The 16,232-nt window shown below is 35.8% G+C and overlaps 1 protein-coding gene across 3 annotated transcripts in view; it reads right to left on the bottom strand.

The window, feature by feature from the left end:
* Positions 1–16,232, bottom strand: part of LOC128881344 (limbic system-associated membrane protein-like) — a 457,278-nt gene that overhangs the window by 350,730 nt on the left and 90,316 nt on the right. Inside the window, exon 2 of one of the 3 annotated variants that reach the window (XM_054132292.1) lies at positions 12,497–15,595. The exons of the other annotated variants lie outside the window; for them this stretch is intronic. Coding sequence (XP_053988267.1) covers positions 13,478–14,869 — 1,392 coding nt within the window. The 5' untranslated portion in view covers positions 14,870–15,595 and the 3' untranslated portion in view covers positions 12,497–13,477. Of the gene's footprint in view, positions 1–12,496; positions 15,596–16,232 lie in introns of those variants that run through there. 3 annotated transcript variants of the gene reach the window in all.

Genomic DNA, 16,232 nt, shown 5'->3' with positions numbered 1-16,232 from the left:
TACAGGGTGTCCCAGCATTAATGTAAGAACTGGAAATGGGGAGTAGCTTACAATTAGACAATTCTGAACCACAATTTCCTCTGCACAAATGTCGAATGGTGCTTTGTTTTTGAATTATTAACGAAAAACGATATGCACCACTACCCCCCATTTCTGGTTCTTACACTAACTGTGGGACACTAGAGCATATTTCATCAACAATTTATTTAGTGTTCCATGGGTAATAATAAAAAATAATTCAAGTTTCTTTTCATTAATGTATTTCCCGTGTGCTCTTAAAATTTCCTTTGCCAATCTTGATACCTTAGGTATTAATTCCTCATGTATCTTAAGTAATATTATTCAATTTATTTTGTAATATCTCGCATAAATGTTTGGTAGACATTGGACATTTTTCTTGAACTTGTTTATCTAAACGATTCCCATAATTTCTCTATAAAATTTAATGCACCACTCAAAACTTTAATTTTATTAAATGTTACTAAATGTGCATCTGAAACAGAAGTTAGCAACAAAAAATTGTACAATAATAATTTATGATGTATATCAGTTATTCATTTAAAGTGGTAAGTGTCCACATATTTATGAACGGGAGTGTACATCAGTTTTTTGTCATCACATGACTATGAAATTATTCTTTTGACGACAAAATATTATTTAAAATAAAATGTTCCAAACCTAACCCAGACCTAACCCAATACCATGAATAAAAACGAACACGAGATATTAACAGATTGGGAAACCAACCGGATATGTCAAATTATTAAATTTCTTTTCGTTCATACCTATAGTTAAAGTGGAGCTATTTGTATTACCGTCGACAGGAATTTCTTTCACCTTCGATTAAAAGCGGGATGTTTAAATTAAACGCTTTAACAAACGCTACAATCAATAAAGCAACTAAAACACGCAGCAAGTACAGAATGGTAATCTCTTCGCTTTCGTGTTCCCTTTGCAATAGAACAACAATAAACAAACATACAATAAAATACTTTCTCTGATAGAAACTACTACGGATAAAGTGGAAATTGGACAAATCTCAAACCAAGTAAACACAATACGTAGAATGTAGTGAATGCAATGAATGTTGTACAAAATCAACATACTGCAAAGCTTTAACCGAACATGGGTCAGAGTTTGACGAACGGAAACGATAATGGGAGACTGGTCACAGGGATAAAGCTATTTGTTCGTTTGTGTTATTCCTAGAGATGGAATTTTCGATTTCTCGGAACCTCGAATTTTTATTTATTTCGAATTTGCAAACAAACACTCCTTCTAACTCGAAGTAACTCTGCGTAAACACTCAGAAAAGGTGCTACACTACCAAGTGTCCGAATATTAAAGTAACGCGAAAATCGTATTATTTAACAACTATTGTAAATTATGTAAGTAAAACTTGTAATATTGTTTACTACACATATACGTTAATATAATACTTGATTATGTTTTTTATTTGTATTATTAGAAATGAAGTTACGATGTAACAAAGTAAAAATCTCATAGTGTCCGAATATTAAAGTTACTTATTGTATATAAACGTTGAACCTGTAACTCACAGTGGTCGCTAATGGCTTACAAGCTGATGCGACAATAAATAAATAAGTAAGTAATAATAATAATTTCCCGTAAAAACAAACTAAATGGTATGGATAATTCATAGCGAGAGAGTAATATTTCTATACCTACAGTGGCGAGCATATAAATAGGGAAAATGTTTTGTTAACATATAAGACGTTGTTCTGCAGTCCCGATTGGTATTTCTCCCTTAGTATTTCCATACTTCAGAAGTACGGTCCTAAGCTTTACAATGCTGTATAGTTTTAATTACTAACGCCGTTTAATTAATTAAAAAAAAATAGTAGACTTGAAATAAGGACATTTTTGGAGAGCATCTAAATAGGGAAAACTGAGTTTCTTATATTCAACGTATGTTTTGGTAAGTTCATGTGATTATAAAGTACAAGTAATAGTACCGTATGTAAAGTGCAGTTAGGTATATCAGTTTTTGCACATAAAAATGGGTCGTGACAAACATATAACAACTGTGCAGCGTCTAGAAATTCGACTTCGGAATGAAAAATTAACGCTTCGTAAAATTTCTGAGCGTCTTAAAATCTCAATTAACGCTGTCCATGAAGCACTTAATCATATTAAAATAAATGGAACTGTTGATAATAAAATACACAATGAAAGATCACGAAAATATAGATGGATATAGAAAATAAAACAAAAAGGCTTTCACATTTAAATGATTTATACGATGTGATTGAAGAAACTTGGAAAAGTATTTCAATCGATCGCTGTATTCGTCTTATTGACTCTATGCCACGTCGCTGTGCTGAGGTAATAAGAAAAAAGGGAGGCCCAACGAAATATTAATATGTTATTGTGAATATGTTGTTTATATTATAGAATAAAATACTTTTGATAAATAATTCTGTAGTTCCCTGCACAGATGCTCTCCAAAAATGTCCTTATTTCAAGTCTACTATTTTTTTTTTTTTTTTTTATTTTTTTTTATTAATTAAACGGCGTTAGCAATTATAACTATACAGCATTGTAAAGCTTAGAAAATGTACTTCTGAAGTATGGAAAGATTAAAGGAAAAATACCAATCGGGACTGCAGAACAACGTCTTATATGTTAACAAAACATTTTCCCTATTTATATGCTCGCCACTGTATATTTAACAACATTTTTCCCATTGCTTCAGGTAGCGAGAAATTAATTATATCGTGTATGATCGAGGATCCACTGCATAATATCGATGCATTTGCTGTTATGGAACGAAGCAAGATTGTTTCTAATACATCTCTTAATGGAACGCGAACAGCTGTGTTTTCACCTTTTTTCAACAATTACGGTGCACGACACCATTTTCAATCCTTTTTTTTTATAAAAGTCTCAGAACTCGATCGGAGAGTATCGACTTTAACGAGTTAAGGATGAAAGTTTTTTTTAAGGTTCGGAGTGCTCTCTTCTTTTATGGAACGAAACAAGAAAGGAGTCAAAGTGTTCTTAGGGAAGGGTACTAAAAGTAAGACTTTCCAAACAAGAAACACCAATTGCCGATTTAGTAACGGTACCATGCAATTTTCTTCTTATAGTGGTTTTAACAAATGGTTCAGCAACATTCGATATCTGTAAAAACGATCACGAAAACATTAAAGTATTCTCGAATCATTTTCTAACGAGAATTGAATATTTTGTCAATAGTTAACGCATTGTATTCCATTAATGCGACAAAACTGGTCTTTTGGCGTTTTGTCTGTAAATTCTGAAGTTCCAGAATCAACGTATTAATGAGAATTTGATGTCTTTAGTGACTTCGTTCTTAACAAAAACTTGTTTTAATGCGGTTTTAACGATGCCGTGATTCGCGGAGAATGGTCGTTAAATGTTGAATATTCTTTTCTCTGAATTCTTCTGTATTTTTATTTTTACAGCAACATTAATTTCTTACACCCTCCGAATACATTGTATTCATTTATTCGGTAGATTATGAATTTAAGGTTGTCGTTTTAGATTATAAACATTGCAATAACAATATTTTAATCAATATTAAAATTATAATATATTTATATTGTAAGTAACATAGACATGTATGCATACGTGTCATTTCAATTCAATTAAGCAATCAGAAGTTAAATAAAAATATAATTCCAGTAATTCATGTTTTGTTAACTTTGCGTTTCACACTAAAGTTGACAAGTTTTGCAGTTTATCATTTCATTTTTTATAAATATACCTTGCTTGTAAATTCCAGCTTAATTTTTACGTGTAATTACTGTGTAAATTAACCGTCAGTAAGCATAACTGAACAAATAAATAATGATAAGCGATTAAACGAAAGTCTATCCGAATAAAATTGATAACAAATAGCTGAGTAATTTCAGGTAATTCTAGATAGTTAAACTCGCATACCGTACAAATATTTGAGGTTTAGCTATTCCATACGTTAAATGCGAGAATATATAATGAGTTTAATTTACGATAAAATGTGACTGTGAAACATAGCGGACGTTATTATGTATTTCATTGTTGAATTTGGATTAGTTTGCAGATGTCTATTATTAAGCAATATCGTATGATATCTGTATCAATGGTGACATATGTTAATTTAAACTGGAGTGCAAACATGATATGAAAACTAATACATAGATACTTACACCCCCGCTCATAAATATGTGGACACTTCCATAATCGAAATAAATATTTAATAGAAGTTGCGAATCTATTAATATCACTTAAATCATTTATGCAAATATAATTATTTCATACTTTTTAGTGAAGTTTTAATGTTTTTCGAAGTCGGTTATATTTTTTTTCCAAAAATTATTTTATTTCACATTTTTTAGTGGCAATATATAACCAAAAGATTATGTATTGAACAATTTATATATTGTTACGCATGGGATCATTAGGAATATGTTACGAGCCGGAGGGGGCGGCTGTGTAGCCGGGGCTTTTCTATTGGAATATGGTTTTGTTAATGGCTTGACCAGTGTTGTTAGGTAACACTGGGTGCCTTGAGGAAGTAGACGCGGAGACGAACCTACGTATGGCTAACGTAGGGAGCTCCAGGAGGTTGGTTATCGAGGACGAACCCACGTATGACTAACGTGGGGAGCCTCAGGAAGGTAGAGACACGAGGACGAACCTACGTATGGCTAACGTAGGGAGCCTAAGGAAGGTGATATGCGGACGAACCCACGTATGGCTAACGTGGGGAGCCGCAGGAATGTTAGTATTAGGCCTCGTAACAGTTTTTTGATGTACCTCGAGCGGCAAAGGTACACATTAGTGGGTACTGGACTGGGTATTATAATTGATCAACACTAATTAAAAATGATTATACATATATTCTGATATGCACCGGGACTTACATTTGTTATAAGAGTAATTGTCGCGGCGTATTAATGGTAATCTAAATTGTTACAAATATGAACTGAGTTAACAGTATAGTTTCGATTCCGCGAAGCAAGAATCTAATCCTTCTCGGTTTTCACGAACGCGAGCAAACGGGGGACGACTACAACGATAAAATAATGCCTAACAGTAGACTACGTACTGTATGGTTAAGATTTTGCTCGAAGGGGACTTGAACCCGATCTCACTAAGTTTTCTCGTGTAGACAATTCGTAAGAGCACGCACAGACGTGTACGGAACCCTTTCTAGACTTTGACTAGACCCGATATTGTCTTCGTCGTCACCCTTTTTATACCACTTTTTAAAATCATAGGCCAAGGGGGTGGCGGGAAAGCACATTCCACGATTCCGAGATTTCCGAGGGACTACGCCCTAGCTTCGCATTGGTCTCGAATTCGTATGCCTACGTGAAGAATACTGGGTGCGCACATCCGACTCCAAATAAGGGAATTTAGAACGGGAACGTAACAAATACATGTGCAACTAAATGTGAAACGATTCATCGTGATCGGTAAATTCCTTGCCGAGTTACATCAAAGAATAGGAATTTTGCGGTATTGTTAGAAACAATAATAAATTCATAAATTTGTGCAAATGTGATCGTCGCGAAAACGTGCCCGACAACAAAATGGAACGGGTTTCATCGATTCCAGACCGAACATACGTGAAATAATACTCTCTTTTGCAATATTTTTGCTAAAAAGACGGGTAAAATGTGGCAAATCGCAAAATATTTTCATAACGGAACCAACTGATAGACATGTTCTATAAAATGCAAAAGGTTTCATCCCGATTGGTTAAGCCATCTCGGCGTAATCGGCGAACAAACATATAAAAAAAAAAGTATATATGTATACATAGATATATACATGTTGGATTGAGTAACCTCGTTCTTTTCAAAGTCGGTTAAAAATAGTTTCGTTCGCCAGACTTATCATTTTAAAATAAACTCTTTTGCAAAATTCAATTTTATTCTTCTATTGACTCGCTTACGGCTTTTTTCGAGCAATACGTCCATTATATCTATGTACATTCCTCAAGTGCTCGACGAATGATTTGTTGATTCATACTCTTTCCATATTCATGGAAAAGTTCCGAAGTTAATTGTGGGTTCACCTCGACAGTTTTCGCTTATTCCTTATACCAAATGTAGACGAACGTCCTTCTTAAGTCTTAATAAAAAATGTTGACTCTTCTGACCTCAACATCGTACTGATAAAGAATGGGATCTTCTTCCTAAAGGACCTGACCACACAGTGAAGAAGGTAAAGATCCCATGTCGTAAAAAGACTATGAAAAACGCCATAGCGCCTACCCCAGAACCTTCAAATCGAGATGTTCTCAAAGTAAACAGAAATTAAATTATACATATGAACCCCATCATCAATTCTTTACAAATTAAAATTATTTTTTTAACAGATATTTCTATGAAACTAGTTCTTATTACATTCTTGTCTCTCCATCAGTATTATAAAATCAGTTCACCTCTCGTAACTCAAAACTTAAATTGTAAGCCATAGAATATTCTGTTCTTTTATTTTCGAGTTTTTAGACTCACACTTACACACATTATCGCGAAAATGGTTTTATCTACTTCCATTTTCTCTCTAAAATTCTAGATGAATATTTTCTACTACATAACGGAAAACCCAAAGTTGTTACTTGAGAAGTTTATATTTCTTGTATGCTTTACGAATTGTTGCTTCGAACACACAAAATAAATACAATAAGTATAGTCCTATTAACGTGTGGAAAGTATCGAAGCAAACTTGCAGATTATCATTATTAATACAATAATCACTTGCATCTGCGCGACTGCGCATAACAAGATATTTGAACGCATTTCGAGTTCAAAGAGGGATTAATGAACCACTATGCAGGCGTACGATGGTGGTAAAAAAAAAATTCGCACGAAAAACTGACCTAAATCTGTATGACACTCACGGAAACAGCATTCATACTCGTGTAGAATTCGGTTTCCAATGCACACACTTAAGAAAGAAATGCACGGCGGTACATAACAGGTTTTTAAAGTGCACTCACCGTTAACCACATTCGGTATGATATACGGTTTTAATTTTCATACAGTGACGGTCTTTGCGAACAAACAGCTGTCGCTGCGAGATTGATTTACATTGACAAGTACGGAACGCGAGCACAGACCTAGACGCTGTCATTTCCCTCTTGGCAAATCGCGATATTCTCGATCAAAGAATTTTTGTTACGAACGATATTTGTAAATATTGATAACAGAAGTTGAATTTCATTTAAATCGTTGTGAGAAATATACAAGTATCTCGACTGTTAATCAATAAGATCGATGTAATTGGGCATCCCTGGTCGTTGTTGCCATACGGTTATGGCATATTGTCAGAGTTTTAAACTGGCAAATTATCTGAAAGCTTGCGAGAGTAAAGGTATTGGCGTCGATGAATGACTTTAGAAATATTTTAAAACCCAATACAATGAAAGTGTGCTCATAATATTGTCAGGGTTTTAAATTGACAAATTACCTAAAAGTCTGTGAGAGAGAAAGTATGGGTATTGATGATCTAAGAATGCCTTGCCTGGCCACGCCAAGCATTTAACTTCCAGGCCGCGGAAATCTAAGCAAACTTCTAAACAGTCTTCAGTTTGTGGCAGATACGCTATTTAGCTTCTTCATTTTACCACCAAAATGCGGAGCAGTCACTTTGCATGAGTTGTCATTAGGGTCTGAAGGTCAGCACTGTTGAACACAGCATTTTAGCTACGCATAGTTGGAAACCACCGAATTTTACATTGTGTTACATAGTGTCGCCTTTATTGTCCACTTTATTGGAAAGGAGTTTGATGTACTGGCAGCTCATTTCGATTTCACATATTTTTCTACTTTCTTGTAGTTTTTTATGGGGATCTTCTATTTTTCTATGATAACTCCTTGAGTACTCCACTTTTTCATGTACTTGGCGTAATTTTTTTACTGTTTTGAATTTGTTATGGGATTGGTAATCACAGGTAAGCAGTAGCGTCGAGTAAGTATGTAGCTGGTGTTCTGTAGAAAAACGTGTCTAACATGGTCACGTGTATTATCTTTACCAGATCTAAATATACAGGGTGTCCCAAAAATGTTGTAACACCTTGAAAGGGGTGGTTCGGGAGGTGATTTGAAACAATTTCTTCCTTAGCGAAAATGTTGTCCGAGGCTTCGTTAAGGAAATATTAACGGAAAACACTGACCAATCAGAGCGCGAGTATACCGTTGGAGCGCCCGCAGTAGCGTATGAGCGCAGCCGCCTAGCGCGTAGCCTACGCTCAACCGGCATACTCGCGCTCTGATTGGTCGGGGTTTTTAGCTTAATATCTCCTTAACGAAACCTCGGACAACATTTTCGCTAAGGAAAAAGTTGTTTGAAATTACCTCCTAAACCACCCCTTTCAAGGTGTTACAACATTTTTGGGACACCCTGTATAGTTCTTTATTCTTTTATAACTGAATTGGTGTGAGTAGTTTCTTAGACCAAAACACGTTCCTGTCCACCTTAATCCTGACAGTCGTTTAATGGAAAACTCTATTTTTGAAATATGTACTCCCATCTATAAGTGACTGAACATTGAGTAAGAAAAACGATATCAATATTATGAAATTGTGGAATAAAACTCAAACTTGCACTTGAAATCGTATGATTTATTTCGCTTTTTTGGATTATGACAATTCTCAGCGCATCTCCAGAGTGAAGAAAAAACCTTAGCCGGTACGTCGTTTCTATTATACGGCTGATTTGGCAAATAAAAGTAAATCGTGCACATCCGACAACCAAATAATCCTTGGGGAGAGAGGATAAAGTGGCGCAGCTAGTGGGAGCCTCCTTAGACCCTTAGGGCAACTGTTACATTATTATACAAGGAACCAGGTTGTACAGTTCGCGGAGAATACCGTAATTGGGGAGAATTTGCCGTCGACGGTGTAGAACACCGTGGCACTGCCCGCGCTCCCCTTTTATCTCACCATCCGCGATTGTTATTCCCTCATTTACAAGCCCCACGACGATACACGTTACTCGCCACGACTGCTTTTGCACCTTCAAGCTCCGCAAGATCCCGATGACGCTACTATGTAATTTATTTATGCATTCTACTTTGACGGAACGATACTATCTACGACACGATGGCTTCGCTTCTTTTGAAAGTTTGCTCGCCTAATAAAATTAATCAGCAACGCGGGCCCAGATAGTTACAAAAGGTTTCCGTCATGAATAAACCGGGCGCGCAACGATAAACACGTTTTTTACCAAATTTTCTACGAACGGTAACCTGTAACTAAATTTTTTATATGAAAAAATACCGTCAATACATTTGAGTATTTAACGAGGAGAATCGACAAGCATCGTTAATTAATCGCGGCCATCTCGATTGTTTCGTTGGGTGTGTTGTTCCCTTCAAAGACTGCAGAATGAAAAGGAATTCTGATAATTGCTAGCATCGCCGACCTTTCTCTCAGTTTATTCAAGCTACGCGCATAGAGATACATTTACAGTATGTACGAAATAGTAAAACACACAGACATGTAGAAGCTAATAATTGAGCCAAATTAATTAGAGCATGTTTTGCATAAATTAATTAATTCCATTTAATTTTCGCAAAAAACATTTGCATTTTAATGCAACGACGAAGGGTCGAGATTTAAAACTTCCATAACCATTGTTTCTATCTTAAGGAGGTACTCTGGTATTTTTTACCAGTTTCGAAACAATTGTCAAATTTTCATTGCAGCCAACGTAATGGATATTCACTTTTGAAATTTTGTACGTTTAGTTATACATAGATAGGTATACGCAGGATTCTGTTCAATTTACAATTATCTTGCTAAATTTTGTTCATAGTTACGTGTAATATTGGGCCAGAATGTGAACGCGATTTCATTCCTCTGATGGTCCGAACCAATGAAAAATGATTTTGTTTTATTCAAGATTTATAAACAGTTGTAACTTTAGCATTTTTTATTATTATTATTATTATTATTATTATGGTTTGCTTTAGGTCACATGCACCTTCTAAGGTTATTAGTGACCGCAGTAACGAGTTAGTAGAATAAGTCTATATTAAGTGGTACAGTCCAATATCTTTTAGGAAGCTTAATGTCTGTTTGCCGGAGTCCTGTTCTCGTAGTACGCTCAGTGAATTGGGTAGCTCAAATAGTGTCCTTATCGTGTTGTACTTTGGGCATGTAACCAGTATATGTTCAATGGAGTTTTGAGTCCTGCAGGTATCGCAGTTATTTGGTTCGGATTTGGTTATGAGGTACGAGTGCGACCAGCTGGTGTGACCTATTCTTAATCGTGTCAGTTTTACTTGATCTTTTCTGTTTAGCCGCAAAGCTGGGTTTATTTCATTTATATTGTCTCTTATTTTTTGAAGTTTTGTCGGTTTTGAATTTTTCCATTCCTCATTCCACCGGTCTGTGATCGCTTTAATGAAAAATTTCTGAAGATCCTTGTAGGAGACAGGATAGTTGCTTATTTCGGCTGTGCTGGAAACAGCAGCTTTTGCTACTATGTCGGCCTTCTCGTTGCCTTCAATGTTAACATGGGAGGGTATCCAAGAATACAGTATTTCTTTTCCATTCTGACTAAGTGTAGCATTTAGCTCGATGATGTTCCGGATTGTTGTGTCGCTGCTTTCACAGTTTTGTAAGGCCAATATTACACTTTTGGAGTCTGAAAATATAATAAATTTGTTGTGTGTTTCTTTCTCTATATACTTTAAGGCTTGTTGAACTGCGAATGCCTCACTGCTAAAAACTGTAAATCCATTTGGAAGTTTGAATTTTAGATCTATGTCAGGGAGGCATACTGCACATCCGGTCCCTTGGGGGGATTTTGAACCGTCGGTAAATACTTGTTTGTGATTTTGGTATTCATTTGTTATTTCGATATATAGTGTTTTAACGATGCCTACTTTTAAAAATTTGTCGATTATAAGGGGGGTTTCTATTGTCCACGGTGGAGATTTGTAGTGTTTCCTCGGTGCGACGAGTGGTGTGTTGATATTTAGGTCCATTAGATATTCTCTTAGGAGAAAATTCAAAGGTTTCGGTAGATTAGGTTTCTTTCCAAAAACACTGCTAAGGTTGTCGGTTGTTATTTGTTTATAGACAGGATTTGAAGACGTTGACATTTTAGATGCTGCATATGATAAGCTCAGTTGTTTTCTTCTGGGTTTCTAACGGTGGGATGTTAGCTTCGCTTAAGATCGCAGTGATCGGACTAGTGCAGTAAGCCCCAGTTGCTATCCTGGCTCCCGCGTTGTGTATGGGCGATAGTATTTTTAAAGTACTTGGTTTTGGAGAGCTATATACAATTGATCCATAGTCGAGCTTGGATAGAACTAAGGCTTTATATGATTTGATTAAGACTTGAAATTCAGCTCCCCAATTTTTAGATGCGATGACTTTTAATATATTTAGTCTTCTGAGGCATTCTGTTTTAAGGTTTTTTAAAAATGGAATCCAGGTGTGTTTGTTGTCAAAGGTTAGACCAAGGATTTTAGGCGTGTTCGTCATTGTAAGTTGGTGTTGATCTAGGTGCAGTTGCAGCTGTTGATTTTGATCTGTTTTTTTGTTTGAGAAGATCGTAACAGTTGTTTTGCATTTGGAAAATTTGTAACCGGTTTGTAAAGCAAGGTTTTGAGGTTTGTTTAGGCAGTCTTGAAGGATTTGTTGGCTGGTAGTTATGTTCCTTCCAGTAACAAAGAAGGTGCAATCGTCGGCAAAAATAGTGTACTTTACTGGTTTGGACAAGGCTACTACGATATCGTTTATGGCTACTAGGAATAGCGTTACACTCAAAACTGATCCTTGTGGTACTCCATTTGAGATTTCAGTTTTTTTTGAAAGTTTGCCATTAACTCTGACATAGATGAATCTATTTTCCAGAAAATTTGAGATGAATTTGAGTATATTTCCGTTAAGGTTCCACTGTTTAAGTTGTTGTATGATTCGGTACCTCCAAAACATATCGTAGGCCTTTTCAATGTCCAGGCATACTGCTATTAAATGCTGTTTATTTGCGAAGGCTTCACATATGTTGGTATCTAACATGGCGAGGCTGTCAATTGTGGAACGATGTTGTCTGAACCCATTTTGATTCTTATCTAACAGATTGTTGGTCTCTAGGTACCATCGCAATCTTATATTTATTATCTTTTCTAGTATCTTACATAGACAGCACGTGAGAGCGATGAGTCGGTAGCTGTCAGGGTGAAGTTTATTTTTTCCGTGCTTTGGTACGGGTACAACAATCGCTTCGTGCCACTTGGTAGAGAATACACCGTTAAGCCAAATACAGTTATACGTTCCAAGTAGGTACTCTAGTCCTCTTTTTGGTAATTGTTTAATGAAAATATTCGGGATATTATCAGATCCTGCGCTGGAATTTCGAGTACACTTTAGTGCAGATTTCAACTCAGTCATTCGTAGCTCCGTATTTAGGGGATGGGTGTTTTCTGGAGATAGACTAATTTCATGTCTCGAGATTTCGGCGTTTGTTTTAATGCTGAGGAATCTTGAGTCAAAATTTTCATCACTTGAACTTTTTACAAAACTATTGGCTAATAAGTTAGAGATTTCTTCGGAATCTGTGATAAGTGAATTGTTTGTATTTTTGATTGCGGTAATTAAGAGGTTTGTTTTTTGTCCGTTAATTTTCTTTAGTTTGTTCCACATTGCATCACCGAGAGTATTTTTTGTTAATGACGAAACATAATCGATCCATGAGTTTCTTTTAGCTTGTTTGAGAATTTTTCTAGCCTTGGCTCTTGTCCGTTTAAACTCTATTAAGTTGTTGTAGGTGTTGTGTTTCTTGTATACAATGAAGGCATGTTTCTTTTCTTTTATCGCATTCTCACATTCATCATTCCACCATGGGAGATTCTTTTTTCCTGTGCTATTTGATGTTTTTGGTATGGACTTTGTTGCAGCTTGAATGATTAATTTTTCAAATTCTTCCAATAATTGGTTTATCTCGTTACAATTTGAAGGGTTGGGCGTTTGTAGTGATGAGAGATCTTGGGTTATTTCGTGACAGTACAGTGACCAGTCTGCTTTTCTACATTTCCACCTGGGTTGGAATATAGGATCATTTGAGTTTGATTCTTTTAGCTCCACAAAAATCGGAAAGTGGTCACTATTATATAATTCGTTAGAGGTTGCGTGTTCGATGATATTAAATAGACTCGGGCTACAGAAGGCTAAGTTTATTGTGCTATACGAACCGTTTGATACGTTGAAGTGAGTGGGTTTATTGGTGTTTAGTAAGGAGATTTCTGATTTGAGTATTATGTTTTCCAGTATTTTCCCTCTGGCATCTGTGTTTGCGGATCCCCATATTACGTTATGGCAGTTAAAATCGCCCACTACTATAAAAGGTTTAGGGAGTTGTTCAAGAAGATTTATTAACTCAGCTTCTTGAATTTGATAATTGTTGAGAATATAAACGTTGCAAATGCATATTTCTCGTTGACCTAAGATGGCTAAAATTGCAACTGCCTCGATATTAGTTCTAAGTACTACTTCCATATAGTTGATGTTTTTTTTTTTAGGAAGATCGCAACTCCACCACTCGCAATCAGGGTATTTCTTCTGTTTTCTTGAACAATATTGAAGTTTTTGATATTAATAACTTCGTTCTGTTTGAATCTGGTTTCCTGTAGACACAGAATGTTTGGTCGGTGCTCCAGAAGTAATTTTTGTAAGAATTTGAACCGTGTTTTAAGACTGTTAACGTTCCATTGTAGGATTTTGTGTGACATTTGGTTTGTCAAGATAAAGTGCTTATTAGTGTATTTTATGCTTAATTGGTGTATTTTTCTTCGGAGCAATAGGGGGCTGGGGGCTGGGGAATGTGTTTGAAGATCAATTTCAGTATGTTTAGTTAATTTTCTGGTGATTCTCGTGAATCGATTTTTGATACAACGCTCTGTAAGGTGGGGGTATAGCTCCTTCATGAAGGTTGCTAAGACCTCTGCATCTTCTGTGTATTCTGAAGCAATTTCTTTGGTGTTGGGTGATCCCGTCGCTTTTTCGATAAAACTTTTGAATTGGTTAAAGTTTAGCATTTTTCCAGGTGTTTCGAGTATATGTTTAATTGATTGTAGCATATCCTCCACGCTTTTTCCACTAGTTGTTGTACTATTTCCTCTATTTTCTTTCTTTTTTTTTGGTGACTTGAATTTAGGTTCCTTATTTAAGATTTCTAGAAGGCTGACTGGTTTTTCTGGCGCAAGGGTTGCATCGTTCGGTTTTTCTAAGGAGTGGCTTGAGTCGTCTGTTATTTCAGATCTGGTGCGTTTTAATGATTTGAATGGTGTGTCTATATCCATAATTTCTATTTCATTGCTACGGTTGATATTTTCTGGGTTTTTGGGCGTTTCATCGTTGTTTATGTTAGATGCAATTTCTACTGTTTCAACTTCTTGGGCGTTAACTGCACCAGTTGTTTGTGGAAGGTTATAGGTTGTACGTTGGATTTCGGTGGTGTTGCAATTTTTTGCTAAATGACCCTCTAGTTTGCAAATAAAGCATTTTAGCGTATCTGTTGACGGATAGATCCAGTACGTGGTTTGTTCATGCTCAATTTTTATGTTATTTGGGATTTTATATGTATCATCTGGGTGCACATATAATTGGCGACGGAAGCTGAGTATGTGCGTAAAACCTTCTTCTATCATTCCTGCTTTGATGAAGGAAACAGCTGATTCTCTTCTTACTCCTAGTTTGTCGAAAATTTCTTCGATTGTGGCATGTGGTATTGTTGGATAAACATTCGACAGTATTATACGTTGGGCTTTACTAATTAGCGGTCTCAAGGACAGAGTAGAATCGTTGACTCTGATATGTTTATGTTTATCTGTAAGGTTGTCTGCGATTTCCTTGCTCGCTAGAAAGACACATTCTTCCATTTGATATACGTGATATGAATCTGACGTTTGTGGGGTTTACGATTTTACCCAGTGCCTGGGCGTAGTCTTTTAGATGTATTCCGTCTTTAGCTTCGATTATTATTGCCTGGTCTTTTTTGAGGAAGCAATCGCTTTGAACTACGTTTATGTAACTTCGCCGGTGGGGATTTCTGGGACTTTGTTGGGGTTGGTGGACATGTCTACCTTGCTCAGAGGCCATTTCGGTGAATAGATTGCACCGAAGTAGGCGTGTGCTTGGTTTTAAGGTTTGGTTTACTACAGTTAATTGGTGGCTCACTGTATATTCGCTTAAATTTCGCACTTGAACATTTACATATACACAAGGATCACGGTACAATCGCGGTATATATTCGAAACTCGCGTTTACAGCACGCACAGTGTTGTTAAACATATTCGATCGCTACCACGGTTTCCGACCGACTCTTTGGCAGTTTTTGTTGTATAATTTAGTAGAAATATTTTAAAAACCTTAAGCAGCCAGAATATTTCAAGGAAGGGAATAATTCATATTTAAAATGACTTCATATTAGAATGGCTGATCATTTAATATACGCTAATGTTCTACAATTTCTTTATTCTCACCGCCCTTTCGCTTTGAACCCAGTACCGTCCATAAGCGCACGCCTCGATGACGATCCCCCATTGATGAAATGGAACTCGGAAGTAATACCTTGCTACGTGCTCGCGCACTGCTGTGATACATACCTGCAAATTATTATTATTATTATTATTATTACTTTTATTATCATTATCAATAATATTATTATATGTTTCAATCATGTTTCGAAAACGTCATCCTATGTCTATAGTAAAATCAGTCGTATGTCTTTTAAGGGGGTATCCTGAATTAGGAGGTCTAAAAAAAGCGGTTTTTCGTGAATTTTTTTAGGACGGAAAAAAATAATTCATTCTATCGAACTTTTTATCCTATTTTTATACATATTTGAGTAGTTTGTACAAATTTTTTCAACAAGAAATATTCCAATTGAGTCGACTGCGACGCACATTTGTAGAGCACCTCACAATTAAAACCTCCTATCGGCGAGAAAGATGCAGGTCGTAATTCTGGTTTGACACAAAACAACCAAAAGAAATTTTCATTTCCATACATTTTTCTTCTATGTGAACTAAGAAAAACCCGCAAAAATTGTGAAATGTGAAATTACTGCAAGTTTGAAAAAAAGAACGAGTTCTTTGGATGAAAAAAATCACTTTAACTTGATAAAAAAGTTGTTTACAATTTTTTTTGTATGAATTTTCTTAGTTCACATAGAAGAAAAATGTATGGAAATGAAAATTTCTTTTGGTTGTTTTGTGTCAAACCAGAATTACGACCTGCATC

Source organism: Hylaeus volcanicus, chromosome 8 (assembly GCF_026283585.1).
Source record: "Hylaeus volcanicus isolate JK05 chromosome 8, UHH_iyHylVolc1.0_haploid, whole genome shotgun sequence".
Taxonomy (NCBI): Eukaryota; Metazoa; Arthropoda; class Insecta; order Hymenoptera; family Colletidae; genus Hylaeus; species Hylaeus volcanicus.
Note: the sequence above shows the minus strand (reverse complement) of the source record. Positions and strands in the feature narration are given on the sequence as shown.